Here is a 15861-nt window from a genome sequence, read left to right on the forward strand (position 1 = left end):
GGCTGTCATCAGCTGCTGTGAGAAGCCAACCTTTTAAATCATTAATCGCCGCAGTGCTAATGAAACCGGAATGTCCTGAAGTGCCTCCTGGGGCCATTCCCCGAGGGAATGTCTGTTCCCCGCGCTCACGTACCTGTGTGCCAGGGAGCAGCGAGTGCTGGTAGAGGGAGAACCTGTCCTTGCCAGCCTCCTCGGCAGTGGGGCTGATGGGCTTGGGGTCAGAGAGGGAGCGCTGCATGGTCTTGATGGGCCGCGGCAGCGTCTGCTGGCGCGGGGACAAGTCGGTGGTGAAGTGCTTCTGTGGGGGGACGTGAGCCTTGTTCAGCCGCTCGCTGGTGGCGAAGGAGGACTCTAGGAGGCGATGGGGGGACAGGGGGGAGACGGGCGAGTAGAGGACCTGAGGAGAGCGGGGCGGCTGGCGGGTCACCAGCTGGGAGAGGGACTCGGCCGGCAGATGGGACTGGTAGCCGATTTCCAGGGGATCCGGTTTCTTCTTCTCAAACTTGCCCAAGGTCTGCTGCCGGATGGCGTGCGGGTCCAGGGGGCCTGTGCTCACCATCTGGATGTTGGTGGAGTAGGGCGGGATGGTGGTGGGCACCGTCAGCTGGGGCACCACGACACCCGGCTGGGGGGCTGGCTCCGGCTCCGTCTGGCACGCCAGGCTCTCGCCACGCTGCGTCTTCTCCGGAGCTGAGATGTACTTGACGATCTCCACCCGGGGGTCATGGGTGGTGATGTGGATGGAGGGGGAGACGCGGAGGAGCTGGTCGGGCTCTGTCTGCACTGAGCAGTCGCTGATGGTCTGGATGCCCACGCTGGCCGTGCCGCGGGCTGTCCCCTCCGCCCTGCCCTCGCCACTGGCCTCGGTGTGCCGCGAGGCCCGCGAGCGCCGGCGGCGCACAGGCTGCTCCCACTCCCCGCTGTCCTCCTCGTCCGTCTGCACGCTGCAGTCGGTGCTGCGCCGCGCCCGCCGCCGCCGCAACAGCAGGTACCGCTCCTCGCCGTCCTCCTCGTCCGTCTGCACGCTGCTGTCCGCCGTCTTCCTTGCCGCAAAGGCTTCTCGTGACACCTCCTTCTCATAGGCATCCCGCAGCCGTGGCATCGAGTTCCTCTTCTTGATGCCCCGTCCAGGCTCCCAGGACTCCTCGGCTTGCAGCGACATGTCCGAGGCCGAGCTGCTGAGCGGGCGCTGCGGCGCTGGGTAGCGGGGCCCGGCAGGGCCATCCAGCAGCGCCTGGCTGGGCGGGGGCCACGCATGCCCGTTGTGCGGCGGCAGGCCCCGCGGCGCCTCGGCGGGCCCCTCGGGTGGGCGGGCGCTGGGCTCAGCGGGCGCAGGGAAGGCGCTTTTCTGCCTCTTCTGCTCCTCGAGCTGCTGCTGCAGCTGGTGCTGGAGCTGGTGGATGTGCTCGAGCTGCAGGCGCTGCTGTGCGAGCTGCTCCCGCTGCAGCGCCAGCTGCGCGTGCCGCTCCTCCTGCTGCTGCTGCAGCACCTGCTGCTTGATGCACTGCAGCTCCTGCAGCTCCCGCTGCACCAGCAGCTGCTCCTTCTCCCGGTGCCGCTGCAGCTCCGCGCGCTCCCGCTCCAGCTCCTCCTGCAGCCGCAGCTGGCGCAGCTTCTCCAGCTCCACGCGCTCCCGCTCCAGCTGCAGCACGTGCTCCTGCTGCTTGCGCTGCCGCTCCTCCTCCCGCTCCCGCTCCTCCCGCTGCGCGCCTCCATCCGGCACCGGCTTGGCCACCGGGGCTGCCTGCCCGCCCTCCTTGCTGGCCGCCGGTGCCGCTGGTGCCTCGGCACGGGGAGCAGCTGCCGCCGGCTCCGCTCTCTGCAAGCCACTGGTGGTGGGGACTTTGAGAGTGGGACCGGCACCCGCCGCCACCGGTGCCGTGCTGACGGGCTTGCCCAGGTACACGGGTGTCTCCATCAGTGAGGCCGCCGGGGCCGGCTGGCTGGGTGCTGGGTAGCGGTAGAGGCCCTGTGCTGCCAGTGGGACACGGGGGGTGACAACCGGCAGCCTGGCCAGGCTGGCCAGAGGGACTGCTGCCATGCCGCCCGGGCCGTAGGGTCTGTAGAGCCCGCGGAGCATGGGCCGCAGCACCGACGCCGGCTGGGTGGTGATGGGCAGCGTGGAGGCGATGGGCGTGTTGATGGTTGAGTAGATCATGCCGTCGGCGGCTCGCACGGTGGCGGTGGAAGGGAACATCTGCCGGATGGTGCCCAGGCGGACACCGGGGATGTTGTACTGCGCCAGGCTGCCGAAGCCCTGCCGCCCCTCAGGGAAGCTGGGGTTGTACATCCCGCCAGGTTTGGGGGGCACGGGGCCCTGCTGTGGAGCCGCCAGCCCGCCCGGCCCTCCCGGCCCGGCACCGGGGCCGTAGGGCAGCAGGTCGGGGCCATTGGCGTGCCGACCGCCGTACTGGTCCATGGAGTTGAGGGCAGCGCACATGCGGCTGATCTCCCGTGCCGTGGTGGCACTGTAGTGGGCCAGGCTGGACTCCTGGAAGCTGGACAGGTCTCCCCTGGGCGAGAAGCGGTAGTCGGAGTAGATGTTGGAGGCTGAGCTGTACCTGCGCATGGGGAGCGGGTGGCCCAGCAGCTCCGCTGGCTGGCGGAGGTCGGAGAAGGAGCCATACTGCAGCCCCTGGCCCAGGTACCCCCCCTCGGCAAAGCCCACGCTGTAGGAGTGCTTCATGGTGCTGAGGTCCACGGCGGCATCACCCGCTGGAGAGGCGAAGGGCTGATCCCCCTTTGTGGGGTAGTAGCCCATCCCAATTTCAGAGAGGTTCGTGTCTGACATGGAGGAGTAGAGGCGGCCAAAGGCGCCGGTGGGGTAAAACTTCTGCTCCTCATAGACTGGGGGTGCTGGTGCCGGCTGCTCCCGGAAAGGGAAGGTCTCCGGCAGCTCTGGCTCCCTGCTGCCGTAGAGGGGCCCGCTGGCTTTCCGGCCAGGCACCGCCGCCTCCGCAGCCTTCTTCTCCGGCATCTTGGAGGTGGGGTTGAAGGCGCCGGTGCAGCTGCCGCCGAAGGGGAACTTGTAGACCACGTCACAGCAGGCAACTTGGCTCTCTGGCTTCATGCCTGTGAGGTCCAGAACGTTGGTCGGCAGCTCCTCCTTCAGCACTTTGGTCACCGGGCCGGCTGCCGCCTCCTCCATCTGCACCATCATCACCTGGGACTTCTTGCCACCCAGGGCAAGGAGAGGGCTCTGGCTTTTCAGCTCCACTGGCACTGCACGGTACAGCTCCGAGCCCGGCTCCGGCAGGAAGGGCTGCTGGAGGCCACCTACACTCTGCGCCGCGCCGGTCTGCGTGATAAGCATGTCCTTCTTCACCATCTGTCCCGGCACACCATACCTTGCAAATTTAGGCTGGGGGGCAGCAGAGGGCTCAGACTTGGCAACAGGCACCCCACCGGCTCTGACAGCGGCCGTCTGGACGCCCTGCTCCACCTGCTTCACCTGTGCCAAGCACACTGGGCTCCCGGTACCCTGCCCGAAGTCCACCCGGCTCTGGAAAGGGTCTCCATAGACCACGGGCTGCTTGGGCTGCGAGAGAAGCATGGGGGAGGCGATGGCCAGGCCGGCAGTGCTGGCTGCCGCGATGATGGCGTGGGGCTGCTCCTGCGCGTTGAGGTTGATGATCAAGGGCTGGATGGCCGTGGACTGCCGGCTTGGGATGTGGTCCAAGGTCAGGCAGTACTTCCTGGCCTCTGTGGCCAAGGAGGTGAGATCCATGCCTTGGTCTGTTATGATGATGGGGGCAGACTTCAGCGCGGTCCGTAAGTCCACGGCGTTAGTGCTCGGCACCTTGGGCCCTGGCTCGACCCGGGATGTGCCAGGGATGGAGGAGATGCGGCAGAGGGAGATGTTTTCTGCAGGGAGCGCTCCCCAGCCGTACAGCCCCGTGATGCCATCAGCAGCTGAAGTCACGGCGGGTGCCTTCTGGGTGTGCTCCTTCACCGGCTGTGCCCTGATGTAGGCACCCAGCGTCTGCTCCGTCTCCGATGCCTGGCTGTAGCCGTGTGCTGGCAGCTGCCGGCTTGGCCGGGTGGGCGATGAGGTGGGAGATGTTGAGGAGCCGGAGCTGGTTGGCTTAGTCTGGCTGGCTGCGTCAGCCGCCAGCGGGATCAGCATGAAGGGGGCATCCTGTGAGGAGGGCTGCCGCGCCAGACGTGGGGAGCCTGCCCGGTGGGGTGTCTGCGTCCCCTGTGCCACCATGGGGGAAGAGGCAGCAGGGCTGGCGGTGGGACCCTCATAGGGCAGGAGGGGGCTCTGCGTCTGCGTGGAAAACTCCGCTGTGGCCTTTGTGGTGCGGGTGGGACTCTGCGTGGGGGAGGTGGGTGACAGCGGGGGGCTGGAGCTCTTGTAGAAGGGGTACGTCTTCGGTGGCGGGGGCTTGCTGTCGCTCACAGCCGGGAGCTTCTCCCTGGCTGTCTGCACGCTGATCTCCACCACCGCCTTGCTTCTGCCGATGTCCTCTGTCTGCGAGCCATAGCTGACGGTGCTCTTCGCCGGGCTGTAGCTTCTGCTAGGTATGGATGGGGCCTCCGGAGCTGGGGAGCTGTAGGTCCGCAGCACACTCCCAGGGCTGGCCGCTGCCGTTGTCACTGTGCTGGCACCTTTGCTGTAGGCATAAGGAGTGGTGGCAGCCTTGAATGCCGGGCTGGGTGCTGCCGGGGTGCCCTGGAGCTTGGCTAGGTCTTGCCCCTCTTTTGCAAAATGCTGGGTGACCCGGACATCGGGAATGGCCTTGGCTGTGCTTCTGTCGGAGGTGGCAAAGGAGACGGGAGCAGAGAGCTGCGTGGGGCTGGTGCCAGGGGTGAGCGGACCACCATTCTGCTTCATCAGGTCAGCGTAGGCACTCTCGGCATTGAGGAAGTGCTTCTCCTGGTACGTCTCCTCCTGCCCCTTTGCCTTCTCTCCCTGCTCAATGGACAGGTCGAAGGAGGAGGACCGGTGCATCCTGGAGATGCTCTGCGAGGTCTGTAGGATCTCCTCATACACCGCTCCTGCCTTCCCGCTTGGATAGCTGGGCTGGGAGGGGTGCGCGGGGCCACCATCGTACCGGTACTCCTCGGTATACTGGTAATCAAAGCTGTTCTGGCCCTCGGTGCCATGGTAGCTGACCTGCTGGTAGGTGCTGCCATAGGAAACCGCTGGCTGAGCCTGCTGGACCTGCTGCTTCTGCATCATCTCTGCCTTCCTCATCATCTCCTCATAGGCTTCCTCAGCGCTCTTGAGGGGCTTGCTGGCAGGCTGGCTGGGGCCGCTCTCCCCCTTCTCCGTTGGGGAGTACAGTGACATGAAGGTGGGCAGGTTGTACTCGCTGCCCGACTTGTACAGCTTGGAGGTCACGGCGTCAAAGCTCTCAGCCTCTGAGTCGATGGAGGGTGAGTACTCAGAGCAGGAAGAGCGGTGCAGCTCCTCCATCTCTGCCGCCTGCCGCAGCTCCTCAGTGGGGGAGGCATCCTCAATGGGGGAGAGGTTGCTGGGGGGGGTTTTGGAGCGCTCTCTCCTCCGCTGGGCCCTTAGCTCCTCCTTGTCGCGCTTGGTCTTGCGCGCCGTGCTCCGGATGCGCTGCTGCTCCACCTCCCGCATCTTCTCCTGCTCCCGCAGCAGCTCCTCTTCCTCCCGCAGCTCCTCCTCCTCAGATGAGTCCTCAATGGTGGGCAGCAAGGGACCATGTGAGCGGTGGCGAGCCTTCCTCTGCTGCTTCACCTCCTCCAGGCGCTGCCGGCGGCTGGGGCTGCTGTCGCTGTCTTCCTCCAGGGAGGAGATGGAGGTGGGCGACGTGCCCGAGGTGTAGCTGGGTGTCGTGGCCGGCAGGGTGGAGGAGTACTCGCCCCGGGAGCGCTCCTCGGGGGAGCCTGTCAAGCTCTCCATCTCCAGCTCGGGCTCCCGGTCCAGGCTGGCGTCCACCTCCTGCCCCATCTCCATCTCCCGGCCGTAGCCGGTTGTGCTGTTCAGCTCGATGGTCTTGAAGCGCCGCAGCCCACCCTGTGCCGTGCTCAAGTCATCACCCTCTGCTGTCTCCACCTCCTTTCTCTCCTCATACAGGCTGCTGGCGCCATGTGGCAGGCGCCGCTTGGCCGGCTCTTTGCCCTTCTCTGCCTCGGCCTTCTGCCCAGCTTTGGAGACAGCGTACTTGGTGCGCCCGTAGCCTTCGTCCTCCTCCTCCTCAAGGTTGTCCTCCTCTGCGCTCATCTCCAGGATCTGCCTCCGCATGAACTCCTCATCGCTCACCTCCTCCTCGCGGCCCTTGGGCCGGGGGGGGCACCGGGGAGAAGCCCCCCTCGCTGCTGTCCTCCACGAAGTCGTGCCGCAGCTTGCTGCCGAACTCATCCGACGACTCCGCGCTCTCCCGCCGCTCCCGCTGGTTGTCCCACTCCAGCGAGTCCTCATCCTCCTCCAGGATGTCCTCCAGCTCCTCATCCGAGTCGAAGGCTTCGGGGGTGATGGAGAGGTACCGTGGCCGCTGCCGCTGCCGCTGCTCCTCCCGCGGCTCCGTGCTGCTCTTGCCACGCTCGGTGGGCTCTGGCGGCGCACCCCGGCCCTCCAGGAGGGGCCGCATGCTGCTCTCCAGCTTGGTGAGCTCGGAGGGGCTGGGGGGGCTCTGCCCGGCCAGCCCAGTGCTGCTCAGCTTCTCCTCCTCCTGCTGCACCAGGCCCGTGATCTCGCTCTGTGAGCTGGATATGCCATCGGAGGAGTACCCAGTGTCGCTCAGGCTCTGGGGGCTGCGGGACAGGTCCGGGGGGTAAGGCTTGCTCCCATCCTGCGGGCAAGAGACAGCACAGCATCAGACACAGGCAGCTCTGGGGCTGCCGCCCTGCTAAACCCAAATCCTTTCCTGGGGAGCAGAAGGTCTGGGCAGCACTGGGAGCCAGCCCAGCACGAAGGCTGGGGGCCACCCAGTGTCACCCCCATCAGTGGTGTGCTGCAAGCAGGGCATAGCACAGCAAACGTCCACAGGAGCAAAGGCACTGCGGGACTCATAAATATGTTTAAAAAACTGGGCCTCATCAGTATTATCTGTCCCCAGTAACAAACACAAGACGTCTGTATAATGGTAATATTGATGTTTTCACTACCCATCACTTAGAGAGCCAGTGAGCGAATGTGTGTCTGTGGAGGGAGCAGCCCTTGCACCCCGGTGCCTGGCCAGGCTGGTGTGGTGGCACTGAAGGACCAGTGGCAGCCATGAGGAACAGCCACCTTTTAATGAACGTTAAATTCCCTGACTGACAGCCCTGCAAAGCAGCTTTCAGAGACAGGGGGGCCCCAGGATCTTCATTAGATGCCAGCAGAAATAAACAGGTCCTTTTAATTGATGTTACAATTAGGCAGCGGAGGGGGCAAGCCTCCGAGCCATGGGGAAAGTGCCATCATGCCCAGCTCTAGTGCTCCCAGCAGGGCCCATCACCCCACAGAGGCTCCATGGGCTTTATTTGAGGAGCCTCTTCCTTGGGGGCTGCATGGTGTCATGGGGGGCAGCCATGATCCCACACCTCCAGGGTGGTGGGATCCCTTCCCCACGGGGGGCTGTGCTGGCTGCTGCTGGGATGGTTGCTGCTGGGAGAAAACAGTCCCAATGCAGCCAAATGTTTCCCCAAATTGTATTGAATTTAGTAAAAAAAAGTGGGATGAGGAGCTTAAAAAACGCCCTCTGCTGCAACATGAAATGTTGTGAAACAAGTTTTCTGTTTAAAAATAAATTCAACTGCCCTCACATTATTTTAAAACAAATCCAAAGGCTGACGATGACCTGGACTATGCCCAAATCGATGTATTCCTGATAAAAAGAAGGCAAAGCCAGCACGCTGCTATACAGCCCATGAAGTTTCTAAGCGGTTTGGAAACGCTGAGACAGCAGTGTTTTGAGCTCACTGCTTCCCGAAAGGCCATTTCCTGAGGCAAATGGCCTCAATGACATGGTTTCTGCTCTGACCTCGAATAAACCCCCACTTCCCAGGCAAGTGGTGGAATCACTGTCCCTGGAAGTGTTCAACACCCATGTAGATAAGGCCCTCAGTGACATGGGTTAGTGGTGGCCTTGGCAGTGCTGCGTAATGGTTGGACTTGATGATCTTAAAGGTCTTTTCCAACCCAGTTTATTCTATGATTCTGAGCATGGCCGCTGGCAGAGACATGGCTCAGAGCCAGGCCAGCCCCAGGCAGGATGCGGTCTCTGGGGATGCTGGAGCTGCATGCACCCTAAGAGCTCACCTCCTGCTCCTTGGCCCGCGGTGCCTCGGTGGGTGCCCGGCTCTCCTTGCTCTCCACCTCCGGTTTGGGGGTGACGCTCTTCCCCTTCGGCACCGCACTCTCGGGAGCTCTGGAAGGCTCCGGCGCAGCTTTGGGCGGTGGCTTGTCCTCTGCCGACGCCGGGGGCTTCTTCTCCACCGGGGCAGGGCTGGGGGCCCTGCTCTGCTCGGCAGCCCGGAGGCTCTTGGCGGGCGAGGGCTGGCGCTCGGGGGGCGCCACTGGCTCGGCGGGGGCTGGCGCGGGCGCTCGCTGCTGCTGGCCGGCGGCTGGCGGCTGGTGCCGGGGGGAGCCGGGGGCAGGCTGCTTCGGGGCGGGCAGTGGCATCGGGGCAGGGTCGCCCAGGCTGCCCTCCAGCAGCCGCTGAGTTTGGCAGTTCAAACACAGCCACTCGTTCTTCTGCAAAACAGAGACAGGGGAAGTTCTGCTCACCGAGAAGTCTGGCTGACAGGACACGCGGCCATGGTGCAAAGGCCTCGGGGCACCCAAACCAAACCACCACCTTCGGAGAGGCCAGGAGGTGAACAGGCAAGTGCCAGAACACCAGCACGTGCTGCAGAGCGGCGTGAGGTGTTGGAGCTGTACCCTACAAACCACCTAGAAGAGACTGACCACCAAGCTTACACCTACCCCTACCCTTATTCAGACCTTGGTGATGTTCAGACAGTGGCTATGACACAGGGATTTCACCCTCTCCCCCATCACACCTCAGCATCGCCAGCTCTTTTCATCTCCAGTCTCGCTGGCATTTCGGTTTTAAGTGAAATTAAACAGTAAAGACAGACTGCTACCGTAGCTTAACACTTCTCAGGCTCCACACAGCTTCTCTCTTGCTCTGATTTGTTTTCCTTGATACAACAAAGGTTTAACAGCATAATCATAATACTTCAGGATCTTTTTTTTTCCTAGATTATAAAAAAATACTGGGTACACAAGTAGCAAAAATTTCCCAAAGATATTATCCAAAGTACACGCTGTGCAGGAAAAGAACAAGACAATCTCGTCTAGTGAAATTCTCAGCAAGAGCTGGCGTTTTATGGCCTGGAAAATGCAGCTTGCAAGCAGGGCTGTGAGTGGCAGAGAGCCCGTGGGGCTACGGCAGGGGCTCTGCATTAAGAGATCAGAAGCACTTTCACCCCCTGGGTTGCCCAAGGGCTATTTTTACCCACCCAGGAATGTCCAGGAATAGGAACCTGACATTTCCTTCCCTTTTGATGTTTCATCATCTTAAATATTTTCAGGTTTTGCTGCTAAGAGCCCAATATGCTCCAAGTCCTTTGCCCAGCCTCCTCTTTTGTTGATCCATTGCTCCCAAAGCTTGGGGTGGCCAACCTCAGGGCATGGCTGGCCCCAGGGGAGGTAGTCTTGGTCTTCAGCTGGACCAGCCTGGGGCAGGGGCTGCAAGCCAGCTGTGTCTCCTGGGGCCACAGAGGCCATGGTCTCCATGTAGAAGATGAGGTTCACCAAAATGGCCTCAAGGACATGGCCTCAAGTTGTGCCAAGGGAGGTTCAGGTTGGATACTAGGGAAAATTTACCAAAAGGGTTGTCAAGCACGGGGACAGGCTGCCCAGGGAGGTGATTCGGTCACTATCCTGGAGGTACTGAAAACATGCATAGACATTGTCTCATGGTGGACTTGGCAGTGCTGGGTTAATGGTTGGACTCGATGATCTCAAGGGTCTTTTCCAACCTAAACGATTCTGTGACTCTATGTCTCTAACAACCACACTTACAGCATGGCAGCAGCGCAACGGGCTTGGTACCTGCATCCCGCACCCAGGAGTCCCCACGTTTTAGTGAGATGCTGGAGATGCTTCACAGCCGGTGGTGGCTGTGAGCAGGCTTCCCCATGGACATTTGATGGATCTGGACTGGGAGCAGCCATCCAGCCCGTGCTCTCCAGGGAGCAGAGGGGCAGAAGGGCTTCTTCTGCAGGGAAGGGGCAGGTGTGCAACATCCTCCCTCCCGCCACCCCGCAGCAGCCCCTGCTCTTCACACCGACATCTTAAGAATACATTAGGGCTTCAGAGGGCCATAAAAAAATTCCCTTTCAGCACAGTAATATTTAATTACTGCTTAATCAAAGAGAAAGTCTAATTAAGGGGCAAGTGCAGCCTATTGTATCCTAATGATTGCATTTGTCTTCTTTTATTTCAGAACTCGGTCTCATCCCTGTGTCTCTAAATCAGGTCTCCTCGCCCTGCTCCACTGTGTAATTATTCCAGAGTGCAGAAGGAGATGTGATTGCGTGTCACAAATTGAATCCCTGCCTCATGGAAATACACAGCATTTCATTTTTCTTTCAGGAATCCCATTTTCCTTCACCAGAGCTCCTTCCTCGATGCTAACAGCAAGGGGAAGGCGCGATGCAGAGGAGATGGGCTGGCTGTGCCGGGACAGACCTCAGCTCAGCTCCTGCCCATCTCTCTCTGCCACACCATCACGCCAGCTCCCAGCTTGATCCTGAAGGAACCAGAGGTCAGCCTGCTTTGAACTGCCCAGCCTGCCTCAGCCAGGCCCTTAATACACTCCCTGAATAGGGCATTGCCCATGCTCACGATGTCCCACCCTGCCACACCATGTGCCCAGGGGATGGGCACAACTACTTTTGCCCTTCCAGGGCAAAATTCAGTCCAAGGATGACCATGGAAAGCCAATGCTGGCCACCAAGTGCCAAGTGTGGATGCTGACCACCCATCAGGTTCCATCCAAGGAGGTGGCTCTTGTGCCCATGGAGAGGCAGGAGTCACACACATTCTGGCCAGTGCCCTGCTGGGACAACCCTCTAAAACGTGCAGCCTCCCAGACCAGCACACTCCTTTTGTCTAAGTTTGCCTGGGTACAGATGTCCGTGCTTTGCAGGAGTGGAGGTTCAGGGTGACATTAGGAAAAGCCCCTTTGCTGAAGCAGCGGTGCACCCCAGGACAGTCTCCATGGGATTTCCATCCTTGGAGGGTGTTCAAGACTTTGCTAGATAAAGTCTCTCGTGTTGGTGGCTGCCCTGCTCTGTGTGAGAGGCTGGGCTGGAGACCCCACACTCCCCCACCAGCACCTTCCTGAGTCCATGCAGGCAGGGGACACCACCACAGTGCAAGGCAGGTGTCAGTGGTGAGGACCTGTGGTGTCATCTCATCAGGATGAGTTTTAGAGGTCCTCCAAGATGGCACTGATCCACGCCATGGGGATCTGATGACTCCACAGATTGGCCTGAGCATCCTCCCTTCAGGTTGCTCCCAGCTGTGGCTCCGCAGCCACTGCTCTCAGCAGCTGCCCCAGTTGGAGCAGCTCGCCCTGCTGTCCTGCTCTCACAGATGTGACAGCTCCACTCTCCATGGGACCACACCAGGAAGCAGGTAAGGGAACGATCTCCAGTAAAAACAGCCTTGCCAGAAAGATTGTGGAGCTCCACTCTGAAAAGCCCCATGCCCAAAGAGCAGGCAGAGAGGTGCTGGCCAAGCCCTGGGAGATGCCCAAGATGATAGACTGGCATATACTGAGTTTGCATTTTCTCTTCCTGCCTTTTCTTTCAGCATCTCTGGGGTCTCCCATGCCAGGGACACCGTGCCAACAGTCCAGCACCCTGCATTAGTCTGAACCCCTGTGGAAAATCACTGTGGTTACAGCCTTGGATGGTAGAAAACCAGGAAGGGATAACTGGATTTTCCCAAAGTCCCACAGGACATTCTCAGGCCCCATCAGCAGCCAGTGCTGTGCGGAGCCCTGTGTACACTGTGAGCACAGGCCGTGCCGCAGGAGCCAGCGCAGCATTTGCCATCGCATCCCTGCAGTGAGTATCTCCAGCAGCAGGAGCTGCCCGGCTCCTACACGTGCCCGCTGCAGCTGTGGGAAGATGGAGATAAGCAAAGCCGCCCATGCCCAGCAGGAACATCTCGGGAAAACCTCTCCAAACACTCAGTCCATCTTTAAGAGACCTCTGCAGCCCCATCAGCCCCAGCACTGACACCCATCATGCTTCTGGATGCCAAAACCCAGGGGCTCAGTGAAGATGCTGTGTCTGAGGCACCTCACAGCCCCATTCCAGCACCTCACGCTCTGCCACTGACAGAATCATAGAATCCCAGACTGGTTTGGGTTGAAGGGACCTTAAAGCTCATCCAGCATCAAACCCCTGCCACAGGCAGGGACACCTTCCACTAGAGCAGGTTGCTCCAAGCTCTGTCCAACCTGGCCTTGAACACTGCCAGGGATGGGGCAGCCACAGCTTCTCTGGGCACCCTGTGCCAGCGCCTCAGCACCCTCACAGGGAAGAACTTCTTCCTTATATCTAACCTGAACTTCCCCTGTTTAAGTTTTAACCTATTACCCCTTGCCCTATCACTACAGTCCCTGATGAAGATAACACATGAAGATAACCGATCCCTCTCCCGTGGTCCTGCAGTGTTACCAGCACTGTGTTTGGTTATCCTGCAGCACGTCTGCTCCCTCCCAGATGGACTGGCTCTGAAGCAGCTCCCCCATACGTATCACTTGGCCACAGACATTCCAGCTAACACAGCCAACGGGATTAAGCTGCCCCTGAGAAAAATGCAAACATCTGATGACCGGCTGATTTGCTAACAGCTTGTAAATCCCCATCGAGATTAACCAGATCCCATGAAGATAATCATAATTAGGCTGTATTTAGTGCTTTTCATGGCCAAACTGTTGGGTGCCTGGGAAGCCAGGGTGTCCCTCACCAGGGTGGTAAGTGGGTAAGGAGCTTACAGCAAGACATGGCGCGCCTGTCTGAGTGTCTGTGCTTAAGGATGCTGGAAACCTTGGCCTCAATCAGGATGGGGGCTCGCTCTGCGCTGAGGTTTGCTGCCTTAGGACACACGGCGGTGACGGGCACAGAGGGTTTAACCACATGGAGTGCAGGCGATAGGGAGCCGGGGCTGAGGAAGCCACCGGGATGCAGCGTGGGCTCCAGGTAGAGGAAAGCATCAATAATTAAAGAGGAGGATGAAACCAAAGCGCGCCTGAGATGCTGTCTTAAATGAAGAGGCGCTGGCACGGCAGGCTGGAGACTGGCCAGCAGGCAGGCAGGGGGAAGGGTGCTGGGGCTGCCCAGCCCAGTGAGGTTATCAGCTTACACCCCTGGGAGCATCACTGCCCGCACCCTCGTCTCCCAGCCTTCCTCATCCCCAAACACTGGGATCTGCAGAGGAGTTATGGAAAAAGCAGGTTTCTGGAGAGAGGAGCCCCCACGATGCTGCTGCAATACTCCAGGATGATACAGGGGGATGAGGTGAGGGGTCTGTATGCGGGGAAGTGCATCCAGCACCCCCAGAGCTCTGCACCCGATGGCAGGTGGCCACGGCCGCGCTCACCAACCTCCACTGGGTTTTACCCTGCAATTGTTTTAATGTACTAATGGGCAACGACAAAACTGTAATTAAGGAAAATAGAAGCCTTCCCACAGAATTCTGGTCAACGTTATTGCCTGGCAAGTTAATTAAATGCTGAATTCCCCAAAGCTGCGGGTTGGGTTGTTTTAACAACAGAGCCAGTAAGCTTCAGCATCACAGTTGCACATGAACCCCCTGTTCAGCAACTCAGAGGTCTGAGAGCCTCGGTGGGAGCCAGCGATGCCAGAGGCTTCCCAGCTGCCCCAGTTATCCCCTGGCTGCCAGTCCCACCGTCCCCAATACCCTTACTGCAACCTTTACAGGTTCTGGGAAATGCACAGCCATGGTCTTCATCTCAGTACAAACTGCTCCCTACAACATCCTCCACAAGACTCTGCCCAGTTATTTATGTTCTATGGTATTATTTTACACAATCAAAACAGTATCTATTAAAATACCAGGACAAAAACCTGTATAAAATAAGCGGCATGAGGTATAAGTATCTTGCAAGCCAGATCTCATTTCCCAGCATTAAATGCGGTGAATCTCACCAGAATATTTCATTTATTTGCTGACAAGTACTGTGCAGGGCTCATCACTGTGACAGATGGGTGCCTGGAAAATATGGAAAACACTTCTGGTATCTGAATCAAGATCCAAGTTAACAAGAAGAACCTCACAGAATCACTTCTCAAGCACTCCTCTCAGCCCTGCTTGCAGGAAACCTCCCGTTTAGGAGGGCTCCTGACATCCAGACACCTTCTACACATCCTCCCGCAGCAGAAATGGAGGCATCTCACTGTAGGATCCGATCTCCCAAGCACTCAGCATCCCTGTGCTAAGAACACCACAGCTCTGACCATGCTGTGGATGGTTTCTAGTACAGTTTTAAAGGAAAGGGACTGAGTCATGCTTGATCATCAGATGCCAGGGCCGTTTCAGACCCATCTTTAGGCAGTGCCTGGGGTCTGGCTGGCAGGTTCTCCTCCCTCCAAGTGCTCCTCTGCCTTTCCCTCCCTTTGACAAAGGTACTCTCTCTGCCAGCAGCCTCCCCAGGCAAACCCCAGTGCTCATTCACTTCGGATGCCACTGCCAGAGCGCTGGCTGATGCTTGCTCCCCCTTGATTTCAGCCCATTCTCACAGCTGGACTCCCCTGAGCCCCTCCAAACTGCTTCCCTGTGGCTGGAGGAAGCACGCACCCCTGCCAAATCCCTTCGACCAAGCTACTGTAGTTTTAGGGGTGAGGGGAGCATGCTAACTTGTGCCAGCCACAGCTTCTTGATGCTCACCCACAGAGGGAGGATGCACATCACAGTCCTGACCACAGCATGTTCACAAAGGGTGTTTTTAAACTCATGTGCCATCAGCAAATAACCACGAGCCTGGTTTTACCTCCGCCCAGCCCTTATCTCTCCTAGAAGGCTGAAGCAGTGATGGGATTTGAAACGAGGGTGAGGAAACGCACTGTGACGGCAGAAGCACCGGAGAGCAGGAGGCGAGATAGAGCAAACGCAGGAGATGCTCGTCGGAGCCGCACCAGCAGTGAGGAGAGAACAGACAGGATCCAGAGGAACCTGGCAACAGGATGGGACCAGGACCAAAGGGACCGGGCAGGCAGGGGCAGCCCTGGGGAGCTGGGGGGACAGGCAGGGCTGGCTGTGCACGGACAGCGGTGCACACACATGTGTTCACACATCACCATGGGACAGCCAGCTCCGGGACGGGGCAGAACCTGCCTGCACTTGTGCTCACTAACTGCATTTGTGTGCGCTGCTTTGGAAGTTCATGCGTGCCTACGTATCTATACAGTCTGTAAATGGAGTGCTAAATGCAACTCGCAAATGCGGTCCAGTGGAGCAGGTCGTGTTCCTGTTGCAGGCAGTGCAGCAAAGAGCCAGCATTCCCCCCACCATAAAGCCACAGGCTCCCAGGACCATCCGCAGGGAAAGGCGGCAAGGGGACCGCACACACCTCCTGCAGCCGAGCTGCTCCGTCTGCTCCACACTGATTGATTTCATTACCATCAACTGGGCAAGTATTAGTGCAACCAGGGTTCACAGATTAGCCCAGCTGAAAACCACCACAGTTATTCCAATCCCTTGCTAAATATAGCTTTTGACTAAGCAACTCAGTTTTCCAGCATCAGCCTATTCTTATCTGTTCCCATGGCCTCTCTTATGCTGATGAAGCCGACAGCACTTCCTCAGCTCTATTTTAGATATGTGCGATGTATTGGTGGCCTTCATACTGCAATAATGTG

The 15861-nt window shown here is 59.3% G+C and overlaps 1 protein-coding gene across 1 annotated transcript in view; it reads right to left on the minus strand.

The window, feature by feature from the left end:
- The window catches only part of BSN (bassoon presynaptic cytomatrix protein), a 95433-nt gene that overhangs the window by 7342 nt on the left and 72230 nt on the right, over positions 1-15861 (minus strand). The window contains 3 exon segments of the mRNA XM_030501027.1: positions 134-6265; positions 6267-6764; positions 8216-8650. Of these exon segments, the coding sequence (XP_030356887.1) occupies positions 134-6265; positions 6267-6764; positions 8216-8650 (7065 nt within the window).

Source organism: Strigops habroptila, chromosome 11 (assembly GCF_004027225.2).
Source record: "Strigops habroptila isolate Jane chromosome 11, bStrHab1.2.pri, whole genome shotgun sequence".
Taxonomy (NCBI): domain Eukaryota; kingdom Metazoa; phylum Chordata; class Aves; order Psittaciformes; family Psittacidae; genus Strigops; species Strigops habroptila.